General features: G+C 43.9%; 1 protein-coding gene across 12 annotated transcripts in view; it reads right to left on the reverse strand.

The window, feature by feature from the left end:
* The window catches only part of fbrsl1 (fibrosin-like 1), a 386,897-nt gene that overhangs the window by 42,782 nt on the left and 326,419 nt on the right, over positions 1 to 17,696 (reverse strand). For 11 of the 12 annotated variants that reach the window (XM_084053868.1, XM_084053873.1, XM_084053878.1 and 8 more), the window contains one exon: positions 12,621 to 12,669. In XM_084053868.1, the coding sequence (XP_083909994.1) occupies positions 12,621 to 12,669 (49 nt within the window). Of the gene's footprint in view, positions 1 to 12,620; positions 12,670 to 15,288; positions 15,402 to 17,696 lie in introns of those variants that run through there. The other variant, XM_084053869.1, reaches the window with a different exon arrangement.

A 17,696-nucleotide genomic window follows, 5' to 3' on the forward strand; every position in this document is an offset into this window, starting at 1 on the left:
GGAGTTTATCGTTTAACCCCCGACCTGAGAAACAGAGCTGCAGGGGTCTCAGGTGGTCCCTGATACATCTGCTGGCTGGAGGAAAAAAGACTTCTGTGTGTGTGGAGCTTTTTTCTTTTTTTAAGAAAGCAGTGGGCAGTTGACTCCCTTTTACATTTGTACTGTCTGTATTTGAGTTCACAGTTAAGTGAGCAGAATGGAAGACGGTGAGGCGGAGACAGATGCTCTGTTGAGATTCAAACCGAGGCTAGTTTAGCTGTAATAGTATTGTAAACAGAAATCATTTAATGGTACGGTTTAAAGAGAGGCAGTTAAAAAGCTCCAGTCAGGCCCCTGACACCTTCTGCTAACCCTCGGTCTCCTGTCCTTTAGTGATCTTGTAATTGCTCTCCCTACTCCGGAGCTGAACCTCGATCCATATTCAGTCAATGAACAGCAAGCCACACAAAAGGCCCTAATCACACAGCCTTCAGTGACATTGGTCTGTCACAATAGTCCATCACCACCCACAGACCCACTGACATCGATGACAAGATGACAGGCAGCGATAAGCATAACAGACAGGTGTCGGGTTTCCTGACATCCATTGCATTATAGGCAGGGGACAGCAGGGAATACATTGACTAGCGAACTAGAGTGTCAGATCTGAGGTCATAGCAGAGACCAACATTGGCCTGCTACTCTTGCTGCCAAGTTAATATTTTATGTACAGCGGGGGCTTGTCACAGAAAAAAAGCATTTCTCCCCTAATGGAGCTAATAGTTGGTCTAAAGGGGCTGCAGAGTGCACCAGGGCATGGCGTGACATATCAGCAATGACATTACAAGCCAGCTAATTGGCCCGGCTAAGAACGCTGGAATTGACTGAATCAATTACATTTTCTGTCTCAAAATAAGCCTTTGAAAAACAGGTGACTTGTCAGCAGCACGGGTGTAGCTTTCACATCACTTCCTGAACTGAAACACATACCAAAACAAATCCCTCCAGTTGGGCCATTCAAGAAGCAGACAGGCAACCAAGGAGGGATTGTGGGTAATGCGCCCCCACCCCTTCCACCACCCCTCCGTGTACCCTTTGCACGACTGCCTCAGCCCATAAATAGTACATGACGACGTAATCGCAATTTAAAACGCTATAAATATTGAAGGAGAATTAAAATAATTTATGGAATACTGCAGTTTAACAGGGGTTCGTGTGTATGTTTTTTTTTTTTGATGGTGAAAAGGAGGGGCAGCTGAGGTGCAAGCAGGGAATTCTGTAATTGCTTTTTCTCTCCCCTGAAGCCAGCTTCCTGCCTTAAATCAAAAAAGGCAATCTCTGTCAGTAATGGCTCAATTAATAATTAAACGCGTGTCTTATCTCCGCCGCGCTCCAGCCTATTTATTTTCATCTCTCCGACAGGGATGGCTGCACAAACAGCATTAGTGCTATCAATAAAAGGGGCATTAATATTGGCCCGCTTTCTAAAAAAAAACAAATCACCTAGCTCATGAGCGTTCCTGTGACTGTGAACAATAATAACCCGAGGATTAATAAAGAAACATGCCCCCTATTGTTCGCTTTAACTCTTAGATGTATTTTCTTTCTCCGAACATGTACTGTACCTCTTACCTACGCTCCAAAGAAAAACACATAAAGCATTTCTGTCTTCAAGGATTTGCACCTGTTTAATATTTAAATTGAATCAGGGGAAGAAATGAGCTTTGGTTCTGGGCTCAGTAACAGGTTGAGGTGGCATTGGGGAAAGCCAACAGGATTTGCATCCATAACTATTATTACCCTCCGTTCTCAGCTCTCTGTATCATGTACTCTTAAGTCTCCCTGTCATATACGTGTGTTTGGGTGCCAAATGACTAACACCTATGAAGCTAGGTCATAAGTGCTCTGTCAATACCAGGGCTGTCAGTCCCCTAGGTGATAAAGAAAGCATTTCCAGCCAGCCAGCCGGCTGCTGTGCTTTGTCAAACAAACCAAAGAGCTAGGTAGCTGAGCTTCACCAGGCTTAGATTCCACAGCGGTGATGGCTGCTTTTAATTCAGGAGCTTTAATCTGGGTGCGTGAAACAAAGCTCTTGGATGCAAGCCTGCTGCGCTTTTTTCCTCCCCCCCAACCCGTCATGTCCACCCTCTTGCCTGCCAGCAAGCCATCCAGCCCAGGCAGCCAGCCAACCTGCCAGTCAAGTATAGTCACACACTTTTCCCTCTACCACGGAAGTCCCTCCCACTCATTTATCCCATAGTCATCTGGACAGCCAGCCACATTCTATCTACCTAGCAGTCCCACCTCGCCCAGGCAGCCACAATCTCTATCCACCTACCCCTACTTCGTCTGGAGTCGACAGCGAAAAGCAGATTAGCTGGTCAGAAGGTCAGCCTCAATTCATTATTTAATGGGGCAGGGAGGCCACAAACAGAGCGTGCCCCCGGTCGGCCGCTGAGGTTAGCGATACATCACCATGACCTGGTCAGAGTATAGCGCTGCCCCATGAATACGAAACATGCTCTCATCTACTCCATCGTATAGCCCTGACCTGGCTACACCCGATCCTCCGGTACACCCTGCACCCTGACCTCACACCTCTCTCCATCCACACCCCTCTATCATTCCATCCTTCTTCCTTCGTCTCTCCTCTGCCCCTTCAGAGTGGAGGTAGGCCTGCACTTTTATACGCCATGTATAAAATTATTAAATATGTCAAAAATGTCTTTGTATATTTAAGTTATTGTCATATATGCCCTTTGCAATTTGTGATTATTAAGCCTAAAAAACAAAAAAAATAAAATAAAGTTGTATTCATATGTTCCAATGATCAATGCCAAACACACATTGCCAAACATTAAATCGTTAATCGCAATTATTTGTGTGACAATTAATCGTCAACAGACTTAACGACCCTAAGTGGAGGTAGGACTGTGTGTAGTATTAGTACTTTTACCATGCAGTGAAGAGCTTAGTCCCGTACCATGGCTGGCACAACTAAAGGGGCCAGAGGAGGGATGGAAGTGTCTTTCTCCTCCTCTTCCCTCCTCTTGGCCTCCACCTCTCTGGCCCCTTTAGGCCATAGTTCTTTTTATTGACATGCAGCAAACAGCAGCATGAGGAACAAAGGCCACTCAACACCTATTGAGAAGCCAGACCTGTAGACAGGGTGCTTGATTAGCGATTCGGCACAGGGGGGACCGTGGACCGTGTAACACATAATGAGACCTAAGGGATTGAGGCATGAGCTCACTGCATGCATGTTTATGTGTGTATATAGGTAAGGTGGGTGCATGGAAAAGACAGGCAGTAGGGAGGGAAGGATCAAGCATGTTTTTTTTGCCGTTTTGCAGCCTGTGAGGAATCGATTTTTGTCAATAGCACAGTTTGGATTTGCAAAAAAAAAGGCTCCAGTGAAGACAGCGATGATGAGTCCTGGGCAGATCTAAATGCTAAATCCTTATGGTAACCAGAGTATTTGTATGGTACTGTACTGTGTTTAAATATAAACAGTTAGGGAGGATAAAGCCCTCTAAATCCACTGCCAAGCTAAATGGCTTATGCAATTTTTTTGTTTGTTTGCTTGCTTGCTGGATTCTTTCAGCGTCAATTAAGCAAATTGTTCCAACGTCCCTGACGAGCGGGAGATGGCTGAAGCCAGCAATTATTTTTTTCCATACCCGTGTCTAAAGGCCCTCTATCTCACAAAATATGACGGGTAGGCTAACCCTACCTTCACCCTACAAATATCCACTAAGTTAGCGTTTAGCATGGAGGCAGCCGTGCATGGTGGCGGTAGCGTTTGTGTGTGTTTGCTCTCTTTTCCTCTCTCTCTGTCTGCTCGCTCTATCCTTCCTTCCTTTGTTCCGCCCGGCCTAATCCAGTATGTGTGGGCCGGTAAGTTTAATGGAAACAATTTATTAAGTCCGGCTTAAAATGCCATCTGCAGCTAAGCCTCTGCAAAGCCGCTAAGCTCCCGGTTTCGCCCCGCGGCTTGCTGTGTTCACGCTTACTGTAATGCGCTGTTTAAAATGAGCACGACGGGTCAAAATTAATCAGGATTACAAGGGCACAAATCCACTTCAGAAATAGGTTTCCTTTTTTTTTCTCCAGCAATCTTTTCTCCCACTATCCTAAGATGGGCCCAGGTTGGCCGAGACTGATGGACCGCAAACTAAACAGGCGAGGTCCATGCTTTGCAGTAGGTAGAATTCTTTCTGGGCCACCAGCGACCCAAACTGGACTCACAGACTTAGAGTTGCTTTACTTGCAGACATACGTGTGTGTGTGTGTGTGTGTGTAGAACCAAACGAAAAATAGAACCAAACTTTCCCTAAGCTAATATCCGTTTCATCTTCCTCTACATGATATTAGCGCAGAGACATGCATACAGCATACACCATAGAACAGTATATGCTGCCAAACATTTGTGAAACCTAAAACACATCACCATCAAATATACAGTACATATAGGATTCAACATAGCCACTCTATATTCTAGAATGTTCCAGAATTCTCCTCTGATGTATTTCAACAGCTTACGAAGTGAAACAGTACAAATTGACACATACCCTCAGGGTATGTGTCAATTTGTACCGTTTACAGGGTATTACCCTCTGTATGCTATTAGAACAGGACCTTCCATAAAGTACAGAGAAACAGTGCAAACACACTAAAGATAAGATAAGCAGTAGACTATACAAATCCCCAAACCAAAGCACAGTGTTCCTTTTATGAAGCTATGGTAGACGTCTAGACGACATAAAAGTTTATCTCCTGTCCAACCAAAAGTATTGGGTTATACAGGATCATTTATGGTGTTTTTTTTTTTTATCGTTATGAGATTGGAACCCCATTTATGACCTTCAAGATAAACAACTGATGCTTGCCTTTGTAGGGCAGAGAAATTGCATGCCTTAATAGTTATCAATTTCACTATGCGAATCAGGCGATAACTTGCCCTTTTCCATAAGTGAAGCATCCAGAGTCTGATAACCTGCCTACCCAAAATGTTTATCTTGCCTCTGTGGCGGGGTGCCCACACATACATGCTCAGGAGGACTTAAACATCGTCTTCAAAGAACCAATAAAAGGCAGCAGCCCTGAAAAGGTCACGGGTGATCTTTGTGTTCTTACTCAAACACACATCGTCCTACAGGAAATCAATCATTTCCAGGAAAGGAGAAACACACATCACTTGACACCCAGAAGCTGGCATCTGCAAGCTCTCTTAGGCAACAACATCCAGGGAGAATTGCATGGCGCGTGCCTGCATTACGTGCTATTAGACCGCAGTTATAACAGGTTGTCGAGAGGCTAGTAAAACCAAGAAGAAAGACAGGTAAATGTGAGGAACGGAAGATAGCTAGGGTGTCTGGATTTTTGCCCCCGAGCCCGTGTTCTGTGTGAGTAATTACAGCATTCTAGCCTTGGGTTGATTACAATGTAAGGTCTGTCTTCTCCTCTATTAAGCCACCGAACCATTTCATTAACGTGACAGAGTGGAGGGCTGTGTTCGAAACCCTGCGACTGTCTCCGACTGTTTACTAAAAACATAGGAGCTCTGACAGGACTGCAGCTTAAAAGAAAAGCAAAAAGTGAATTCTTGGAGAATACACCTAGGGATGGGACGATAATCATTATTATCGTTTATCGTGATAAAAAAACACTCACAATAATCCTATCGTGGAGATTTTCATTTATAGTGAAATTGTCCTCCGTCATACACAAGGGTTAGTTAGCTTTTGTTGAGCTGCAAATTCAGTACCACTTAAGCCCTCTATACTTACTTGATAAAACAGACCTGTAAAGACCGCATTTGGTACACTCTTATTTCACTCTACACAAATCGATTCACAGGTCTACAAGTGCACGTTGCAACGTTGTGAGCTTGTAGATCGGCTATTTTTGGCAAGCATTCCCCCCAGAATAGGGATGCTGGGTGTTCAACAAAAGTGCCATTTTAGGTTTTAAATATATTTTGATTATCGCGATAATATCATTAATGGCAATGATTTTTGCCACAATAATCGTGAAATGTAATTGTCATATCGTCCCATCCCTACATACACCGTAATCATACGGCAGACATTTTGCTCTTACGTCATACCGTACGTCAAGTATGACGTAAGAGAAAAATGGCTGCTGAGTGAATACAGTCAATAGTGGCTCCTATAGTCAACAGCTGTGTGTTGGTGTGTGTGGTTGTATTTTGTGCATCTATCTGTATGCATGTGTGTGTGTTTGCTTGGGTACGGTATATGTCTGGCTGTATGTGTGTGTGTCTCCTAGACAACAGCTCGACAGGCCTGGTGATCAGAGAGAAGTGGGCTTTCCATTGGTCCCTGGGGAGCTCAAGCCAGACTGGTAATGGGCCCCATACGCTGCATAGTAAACCAGAGGAAAACAGCCTACGGGCTTCTCTGCACTCCATACACACAAACACACACACACACACACACACACACACACACACACACACACACACACACACACACACACACGGTCTAGGCGATTAACAGACACTGTGCAACAACCTATTACATCTCAAAAACAATAACACTGGCAAGAAGAAAGGCGAGGAATAATTCCTCATCATGACCAAATCACTTTGCAAGATCTTCCTAATCCCCATAGATAAGCTTTTATGCTTCTTATCACAGGTGCCTTTTAACACACACACACGCGCACACACACTCACGCACGCACACAGAGTGACAGACATTGCACACACAACCTCATACGCTAATCAACCAGGCGGGGTGCAGTTGATCCATACAACTCTCTGATGGGATTGTATATGGAGTAATTCTCAGGTCCTAATCCTCAGAAGGGACCTGTGAGCACATAGCACTCACATTAACACAGTCTGAGCCAACCAAAGTGACAAAGGCCTTCTCCAGCTGGGAACGTGTGTCCGCATGTGTGTGTGACTGTGTGTGTGTGTGTGTGTGTGTGTGTGTGTGTGTGTGTGTGTGCGCGCATGTGCAAGATTGATAAAGAGACAAAGACCGACAGATGGATAGACAGACAGATGGATGAATGGACAGGACAGACAAATTAGGGCTGCAACAGTTAATCAAACTAATCAGTTTAATCGATTATACAAACTAATCGATAATCAATTTGAATAAAAAAATGTGGGGGGTGGAATAAAAATGTTTTCACGTTGATTAGTAAGTAGTAGTAAAACAAAATTATAAAAAAAGAAAAGAAAAAACAGATAGAGACATAGCTAACAGAGTCTATAAACACCATGGAAAAACTAACATTCATACTCAGACTACTGGGCTTTCTTCCTTCAGCCCATGGACAATTTATGAAAAAAACAACAACATTGTACTACAGTAATAACTATCAATTTTAGAATGCAGCCCTTTTGTCTTGTCTTGTCCTGTTTGTACCTTTGTATGTTATTGTTTGTTTCTTGAAATCCTATTTCAATAAAACATAAGCGAAAAAAAAAGAGTCTCTCTCTCCCTCCCTCTAACAGATACTGTAGCTGCAAACCTCTGCAGTACTGTATGTGTAAGCACACAGTCAGCCATACATTTCTATATGGCTGTGTAGATAAATAACAAGCGCAGCACACTGGCAGCTGACAGCAGCAGCAGCAGCAGTAGTCCAGCGGTCTAGTGGAGCTTGGAGCAGCCTGATGTGGTCTAGTTGCTTTCTAAGTCACGCATCCAAGCATCGTCATACGGCAGAGCTGTCTGGAAGTCATTGTTAAGGGCGAGAAGCAGGCAAACACATGACTGGCTTCATGAGGCTCTAGTCGGTCACAGGTCATCGACGCCGGAGGGTGTCTATCTTCTGCTTTATTTTTTATTTTATTCTTAAGAGGGGGAGAATTCGGGCAGAGTGGATATGGTTTGCATGAAGCAAGTTCGGCCTGTTTTTCTTCATGCACAGGACATCTACACAAAGTCCAATTAAAGCTAGTAGTTAAGCAACACCTTCAGTGGATTTTGTTAGGGTTTTGTTTTTGCCAGTAAATAATGTATTGAATATTGTATAAATTATGTACACATATTCAGCATACACAATGATGGTGGGTCTATTATCACAGAGCTACAGTATGACTATCATGATGAAGATGTTTTATTTTCCACTGAAAAGAAAAAGGATAATAATGCAGGGACAACATGCATCTACTGTATGCTACATTAATACATACAATGCATTTTACTGTGGTCTTATCCAGCAGCACTAGGCACCATCATGACAAGAATGACTTATAATTACAGCTGCATCGTGGCAATGCAACTGGGTTCCACTGAAAGACAAGGAATGGGGAAAAAAATGGATCCTGGAGGCTAAATTGCTTGATATGTCTAGATGGACATCCGGGACCAAGTGTCACCTCTCCAGAACAAATGGGGCACAGGGCAACATATCTGTCCAATCTGTCGCACGGAAACAGATCCGCCCATATCCTGACCTCCATCACCCACTCTTATCGCCTCCTGGGACGGCCACCCTCCTCCTCCTCCTCTTGGTGCTGTAGTCTGTGCTAATGGTCCTACTCCCTGGTCCCTGCCCTGCGGGGCTGCTATCTGTCACTGAGTGAGACTGCTCTTCACCTCCCATCACCTCCTCTTTCCCCTCATCCGCTCTTGCCCCTTTTGCTCTCCCATCCGCGCACCGCCCCCCACGCCCAGGAAGCCGCTCTCACCTCCCAATCACCTCCCCGCCTCATCTCATCTTCTGTCCCAGTGGTTCTCAACCTGTGGGTCGGGTCCCCCAGAGGAGTCCCCACATGATTGTTTTTTTTGGGGGGGGGGTCCCCAGATGACAGTGAAGTGACAATTTAAAGACTTTTAAGACATTTTTAATACTTAAAAAAAGAACGAAAAAAGACCATTACTGCATCAAAAGTGATCAACAAACTATACTATAAAACTGGTCAAACATTGGCCAAATTGTCAAATAATATAAGAGGCCAAAAAATTGAAAATAGCTAATCTACAAGCTCACAACTCCACGCGTTGCGAGGCGTTGTGAGCATGTAGATCGGCTATTTTAACAATATCTATCTGTATGTGGAACAGAGTCAAACAAAATGTAACACCTCAACTACTACAATTCCAAGTGCTTGTCAGGGTGGTTATATTATAAATATGATTATTTTGGAGGTTCGCGGCCTGAAATGGTTGAAAACAACTGTTCTATCCTCTTCTGCACCACTTGGAGGTTGGTCTCACTTCACCCTACCAGACGTCACATCCCTCTCTCTCTCCAGCCAAAACCAGAACACGCACCCATTTTGTGAATCTTTCCCACTTAGATTTTTATTGTTAGCGGCTACACATCTTACTCATGTAACAGCATAATCATCTTAGTTTCCTCTTCTATTTATCCATTATGGTTGGTGATGTGATTCTGTTGGGTTCTTTATTCCTGATGTGTTGACGACACAGGCCACCGCACAGGATTGTTTTGTTTTCTGTATATGATGACTACATGTTTTTTTTGTGTGTCTATATATATATATATATATGACTAAATTACCGTATATGACCATATACTCTGTCACGGTTGTTATCTGCTGCTTTTTGACTGCCTCATTTTATTGATATTTTCCTTAAACCATGCACCTTATGTACAAAATGTAACCACACTCCTTACGTAGGTATATATCATGTAGCTCACAGAATTTCACACTGCCCATATTGATATCTGACCGTTTTTTCTGTTTCTTTCTTTTCCACCTTTCTTGAAATGGAAATGATAGAGCTTGTACAACAAAGATTTTCACCCACTTTTTATAGCTGTAAACTTAATATTATGCACCGAATGAGTGAGTTTCTCCATCACATATCTTCAATAATGTCCACTGTCCAGCCATTGCTCCTGGGTTCGTGGTCTACTTACAGTATACCGTGACTTTGTAACTGCTTTCTTTGTAGCTGCTAGTAATACTTTAACTAAGTATTTATACTCTTTGTATATTCTCTCGAGTCACGTTTTCTTTTCTTTTTTTAGATATTTTCTTTTGGCTTTTATTCCTTTATTTTGATAGGACAGTAGACTGACAAAGAAAGAGAGAGAGATGGAGAGTGACATGCAGCAAAGGTCGTCGGGATCGGGATTCTAACCCGCGACACGCATTGCAGCCTGGGTGCCCAGACCGCCACACCAGCGGCCCGGGCCTCAAGTCACGTTTTCTAAGTACAGTACACTACAAGTCCTAGTTATTTCATATCCTAGTACTGTATCTCATCCATACATTATCCCGATATCTTTCCATCTTCTGGCAGTTCCAGAATACATGTATAATTATGGTCTGCTGCACACATGTCCACATAACCTCCAGCATGGTTGTTGAATAGATAAAGTACGCCCCCACACCCTTAATCTTTAGAATGATCACAATATCTGACATTTGATTGAATTCTACCAACAGAATTCTTTCCATATCCAGGCGCTAGCAGTGTATCTTACATACACATCGTGCCCTTCTCCGTGAGTAATGTTAAGTTCTTTTGCCCAATTTTCTTTATATATAGTTGAGGTTCCTCTAGTCTACATGCAAACAAACCTTCACAGAGAGCCTAGTATACATTTGTCATAATCATTAGCAACTTTCAACTTGGCATCTCTGTTTTTGGCATGTTTTAAACAGGCAGTTTTTTTCAAAATGTTTCTAAAATAGTAGACAAGGCAGATATACAAGCTCACAGCGCGTCACATCGTGACACTGTTTGCTTGTAGATCTGATCTTTTCGCTCATTTATCGTACAAATAAGTATATAGGGCCTCAGTGGTTAGTCAGTACCCTGACTATTTCATTTGTTTACTTGGACAAGTTACTTGGACAACAACCTGTAGATGTACGGATACAAATCAGCATGCTTCTCCAGGTCGTATTTTTCCCTGAAGTTTTGGAAATTCTGACCATTGTACATACTGCCGTAATGCCCCTGTTTGTCCATTGTTTGAGTCCTGGTTTAAATCTGGGCTCATATGCAGTCCAACTTCTTTCTCGTTTCTCTTTCCAGTGTATGTTGTTTTATTACTATGTTCCAGATTTGTACTATAAAGTTAGTGATTGGATCCAGTATGTTTTCCATTTTCATAAGTAACCTCTTGTCTGCTATTAAAGTTTGTTTCTATGTCCTTCAATCTGCGTTACACCAACATGTCAAAGGTCTTATTTGTACGGCATACAATTATTCCTTGAGACTTGGCCGTGCCATACCTCCTTTGTCTTTGGGCAGTTGGAGAGCTGCATACCTAATCCTAGGCTTCTTACCGCCTTCCATGTCCCCTTTATCCCATTCTGTGTACTGGTTCTGTGGTACCATCACCGTACCATCACAGATTCAAATAAATATAATAGTCTCAGCAATATATTCCTTTTAACCATCTCTATTATAAATCAAATCTAAAGTAAGGACCAAACATTTCTCCATGTCTTTTTATGTCCTGATTTATATGTTTTTAACAGTCTGTGCATGCATTTAGAGAATATACTGGTGCAGATGGCACCACTAAGCCTACATGGCGTCTGTGATGTGCACAAAACAGTATGCAAATGGAGATACATACAGTATAACCATGCATGCACCCACAACTGTAATAACGTACACATGTGGACGCATGGATTCCCCAATGCATAAAAAAAAAAACACGCATGTGGGCTTTTTAACCGTAATAATCCTAAGTGTGTATGCATGAGCACACAGTAAGAACCTCAGTGTACATTTAATTCTGAAAATGTACAAATGTAACCAAATGGACCCTTACATTTGTACACTCTCAGATTTAAATGAGCACTCATGATTTTACTGTGCACAGCCACACACTGGATTGTTTTTTGTTGTCTGGGTGGGTGGCTGACAGACCCCTCCGTCTATCTGTCTCGCTCTCTTGCTCTCTCTCTCTCCCACTTGCTCTGTCTCTCTCTCTCTCCTCTGGCGTCCATTACAGGACAGGCCTGCTGTCAGCGAGCTTGTATAGCCTGAGGGGAAGTTCCCATTTTGTGGGAGCATGTGGCAGGGAGCCTCCAAATCTCCTCTAATGAGCCAATATGTAGGAGGGCTAAGCCTTTGGCAGGGGTCGGCCAGAGAGTGCCGCTCCGTGCCCGCACGAAAAACAACACGCATATGTAGCCTGTTTTTCCCTGTTCACTGACATTTAAATCTGAATGAGACTTTGGTGGATTAGGGCAGACGGATAGGGGGTGGTGTTGGTGGCGTGTGCGTGTGTGTGTGTGTGTGTGTGTGTGTGTGTGTGTGTGTGTGGGAGGGGTTGGACCCACTGCCCTGACCACAAGCCACTGCTGTTTACATTCACATTTGCATATTTTGAAGTTTTGATACCTCGCCGTCTCTCACATTTACATTTTGGAGCCATCCAGTCTCGTGCTCTTATTCAAATCGCCTTAACAATCGGCAGGCAGGTGTTCCGGGGTTCACGGTCATGCTCAGACGTTGGTTGACCAAACGACATTATTGGCTGTCGCTGGGCCTTGGCCGGCGTTTAATTTGTGACCTTTCATATCCAGGACAGATACTGCCGATCCAAACCGCTAAAGGCTGCCATGCGTGAATGCAAAAAGGTGGAGGAGGAGAGGGGGAGCGGAGCCGGGTGTTTTTAAAACCGCCCCAAAATTTAGGGAGAGGCATGGGGGGACTTACCTTTGGGTGTGGTGGGGGAGAAGAGCTTCTCAGATCCTACATCGGAAACCTGGGGAACACAAGAAGAAAGACAGATTGTTGGTTGGATTCAGTTTTGTGGACTTGCTTGATTAAGTCGTTGGCCACCATTTAGCCATTTACTAGTATCACTCACGTGAATGATCAAACCCCAAAACACCATCCTAGAGAGTATGCTTTGTTCAACAGCAAAAGAAGACACAAGCTTGTAAGAAGTGTAATAACTATGCAGCATAAAGTATGTGTGACAGTAGGACATGCAACATGTTCCACTGTCTCACTCCTCACTGAGAACTAATAAGTAGCACACACTCAGTAGAACTACTGTAAGTAACTGGCAGCATAGTGCCTACATACAGTACACACCCATTTCTGCCGCCACATAACTGGCACAACCTGCTAACTAGCACAACGTCCTACAGTATGTGGCAACGTAAGATATAGGGCCTTTACTCCCATCTATCTTTTATCATTATTTTGCTGTTATCTATGCTGCTGCATTGTCTGAAGGGAGCCAAACAAAAATACGTTTACTCTTACCTCGTACCTGTACACAAGATGTAACAATAAAGTACAACCTTGGACCTTGAACTGGTAGGAACTAATGCATAGCACTTACTAACTAATGCATAGCACAGAATAGAAACATGGCATTGTCCACACATGTGGTGGTTTTAAAAACAACAGACAATACATGCGAGATCAACAGCACAGCATCACCAGCACACTTTGGATGACACACTTATTCTCCTATCATGATCACAGCTTCTTCTTCTTCTTCCTCAACTGATAGTCTGTCTCTCTGTCTGCCTTCCTTCTTCCTGTGGAGGTAACATTAGGGGGCAGTCTTGTGCCACCTGAGAGCCCTCACACACGAGGCTGAGAGCGGGAAGTCAGCATGTCAGCCATGCAAGATCAGAACACAAAGCCGTGAACGCACGCGCACGCACGCACGCACGCACGCACGCACACACACACACACACACACACACACACACACACACACACACACACACACACACACACACACCCCCCCCCCCCCCCCCCCCCCACAGGTTTACAGGGACCCTGGGCGGAAATCTCATTTTGTTTCTGTGATGTATTTGAGTGGAATAATAGGCTACAGCCCACAAATAGCATCTTGTTCTTTTAAAGTGAGAGCCGCATTTCAGATGCAACAAACATACGGCTGTAAATGGTTTCATCCACTTATGCAGAGACAATCGTTTGACCATTGTCAGGGTTGAACGCAGTTGCTACATAGTAAAAACCTGAGTTTTAATTTAAATCTTAAGTGTGTAAAATGGATTTCTTACAGATTGTTGGAACCTTGTCTGTTCTAGTATCCCTTCTTTTTTCCTATTTTGAAAGATGCTAGAATAATATGCAGATATATGTTGGTTACTTGTTCACATATGTTATTTAGATTTGTTTTTACTTGACCACAAATGCCACGAATGTTATTTAGATAGCATGTCGTTTAGACAAATTCTAGGTTTGATGTTGGCCTGGTATGCTAGTTTCTTTTTAAGTACTAATTTGTTTTCTTTGCTCTCTACTTATGTGACCATTTACACTGTTGTTGGTTGACTAGGGTTCATGCCATTTACTCTGACAGCATTTGTAAGTCGCTCTGGTTAAGAGTGTCTGCTAAATGCCTGAATTCTAAGGGTATACCATTGGTTACAGCTTCACCTAAATGCCAAACATTTAAATGTTAAACGATATAAAACAAAGACATACAATAGATGCACTGTGTTTTTCAATTTCGTGCATAACCGATAACTGATTAATTGCATGGTCAAATTAATACCGATACTGATATTCCAATACAAGTTTCCAGTTAGGGTCTACCTTGTACCTGTTATAACTGTGATTCTAGGTGCAGATGCAGACTTCAACAAAACAATGCATTCTTATTACATGATTCACGATGCACATATTAGTTCAAACAACTTAAATGTAGTAAAGATGTAACATTTATTTTAACCAACTTCCAACTTGTCTGCCTTTAGTTCTACTGTTCTAAAGTAGATCATTTTGAAATCATCCCCAGGAAACAATGATTGATTGTGTACATCACAAAAGGCCTTTTCAGCTTCACATTCAAACCTAAATATTATATTGGCAAAAAAAAAAATCAGGATATTTCACAGATACTGATTTTCGCGATATTGCATTTTTAAGGCAGATATCAGCCGATACCGATATGATGACAAATTACTTGTGCATCCCTGTTCAGAGCAAAATAAACAAATAATACAAAATAACATGCCAGGAATACATCATATATATTCCTGCATATACCTGTATAAACCTATTCTCTTGTAGTGAGAATGTAGCTGAATCAACCAGATGAGGGAGAAAATGGTGTCTGACTATCAATTGTCAGTGGAGTCACCCAGACTAAACACTGCAAGCTATTCTCCTCTCGTGCCTCACATGTGGACATGTGTAAATCCTGGCATATCCTTGCCGAATCAAACCCTCCATACATTACTACAAATATACACAGCTACCGCGCAGCAGACGCTACACATTTTCAACACTAAGAATAGAGTCGGTAAACTGCAGACCACCTGGCATTGTCAGATAATTTATGTGGCGACACAACCTTCTGCGTTTGAGGAAGGTGATATTAACAACAAACCTCCTCCGTAGCCTTTGATCTCAGCCTATATGCGGAGGGATTTATATGTAAACCCATGATTTGACTCCTGCTGCGTTAGCTCCCCTCTCTCACTTGTAAAAAGAGGTAACAGAGGTTAGGAGCTGAACATATGTTCTACCCAAAGAGGGGCCAGGTGTCCTTAACCGCCATGATTGTATTTTATATACAACACAAAAGCAAGCATATGTAAAGTATAAGCAGCGAATCAGAGAGACAGGGAGCACACGAGCACACGAGCACAAGAGAGACGGAGCAAATGAAAAAGCAAACGATTGTGTAAACACAGATGGCTGTCCTTGGCATCCTGCGTACTCCCATCTACAGTATTTTGAGGACATCCTCTTCTTTCCAAAGACCTCACAATAACTCTGTACGCTGTCACTGTTCTGTGTTTGTGGGCGAGGGAGGGTGTGTGGGTATGTGGGTGGCTCTGCGTACGTGTGTGAGCGTACGTGTCTGTATGTTTCTTTGTGCCAACGTTTCGTCTGAGCACCGAACACCACAACCGCACTCAGAAATACAGCAACGAATCTCCCCACCCAGAAGTATCAAACAAGGTCAATACGAGAAAAAAAAACATCTTTAGTTTCGTTTTTTTTTTTTTGGTCTCTGCAAACGTTCGTCGACGAGGGCAGAGGGAAGTGAAAGCTCAGCATAGAGAAGGTGGTGTTTGGTTTCCTCTGACAGTAGACGAGGGGAGAGGCGAGGCAAGGAGACGGGAGAGGAGAGCAGAAGTGAGCAGAGGAAAGGAGAGCCGAGCAGTGAAGACGCCATGAGAGCAAGAGCAAAGGAAAGGAGATGAGAGCAATGGAGAGACGAGAGGAGATGAGTGCAGAGAAAATCAGAGAACAGTATGATGGGGAGGAGAGTAAAACAGGGGAAGCGGAGAGCAGAGGGGAACAGAGGAAGATGGAAGACAGGACATGAGAGGCCAGAGCGGAGACCAGAGTACGAGATAAAGAAAGAAGCAGGGAGACGAGAAAGAGGAGAAGAGAAGAAAGGAGAAGAGAAGACAAGAGAGGAGAGCAGGAGGGGGGGGCAAGTGAGATGAGATGAGGAGAGCAGAGGAAAGCAAAGGCGAGACAAGAGTGTTGTGTTCATTGCCCTCTTTCAGTCTCCCAGAACCGGGGCGCCAGCCCAACAACACAGACTCTTTTGTTAGCTTTGGACAACATTAAACGCTCCAGTACCAAGCCTTAGCACCGCAGCACAGCACAGCACAACCTCAGCCCTGATTCATGGTCCCGGAGGCCCCTGGGTGAAAAAAGAATAAAACATAGGGGGCTCAGGATGAAATGAAGCTTGGCAAATGGATACAGAAGTCAGCTCGGGGGCTCACTCACAGTGGCACAGGGTCACGAAAGCGGAAAAAAAGAGAAAAAAAGAGAAGGGGATCCTTTCACGCGGTAGCCCGCTATGACTGTTAAAACAACTGTTATGACCAGAGCTGTTAACCGAGAGAACAGACGAGACGCAACATTTTCTCCCTGTGAAGGAAAAGGTAAACCATACTTTGGTCGAGTGTACGTCACCTAGACGAACCATGCCATATCTATTTATTCCTGCCCAGACCGCTTTGACTATGCGAGTATATAACCCGTTTTAAATGTTCCCAAAAACACAGCGGCTACACCGACAACAACCGATATTTAGGCTTTTAGCACTGCGTTTTGCACCTGCCAAGTCTGTATGAGTCAGTCAGTATAATCCACAATTACAAGGCTGCCTTACAAGAGCACTTCTTAAAAAGGCATGTCAAAACAAGAGCCCTGATTCGTTGGCAAGCTGTTGCGTGTTTTCGCAGAACTTTTTTCTGGGTTTTCGCCGGCTGGCCAAGTTGACATTTTTCTGCGGGGGCTGTAGCGCTGTTCTGGAAGCTGAGGCTGCCTGCAGTCTCGGCTCACAAAGAGGTCACGTATAACAAATCCTTCACACTCTCTTTGTTGAGGCGAACTCAGGCGGCCATCAAAAACAGACAGAGAGATGAGACGGGGGAGGGAACAGAGAGGAAGAGAGGAAGAGAAAGAGGCAGACAGAGGGGAATAAAGAGGAGCAAAGGCCAGGTTTTCTAAAGGAAACTGGAATGGGGGGGCTCTACCCATAAAAAAAATGAAGGGGGAAATTCAAGCCACATTGCCTGGGAGCCAAAAAGCCCTTGGAGCGAGCCGCAGGAACCCTGACCTTTTCGCGGGGGCCGTCTGCTATTCGAGCCTGGGGCTTGGTGGGGCCATGGGCCTACCTCTCTACCTCTCTGGGGGCCCGTCGGCAGGCCTCAGCTTTCCTTCCCTATTCTATTCATTAGCCATGCTTTATGATTCAGCTTCCTCTGAGCCACACAAGAGCTCCCTGAGGAAAGAAGCCTGAGCTGCAGAGAGAGAGAGAGAGAG

Source organism: Gymnoscopelus microlampas, assembly GCF_963454915.1.
Source record: "Gymnoscopelus microlampas genome assembly, chromosome: 4".
NCBI classification, from domain to species: Eukaryota; Metazoa; Chordata; class Actinopteri; order Myctophiformes; family Myctophidae; genus Gymnoscopelus; species Gymnoscopelus microlampas.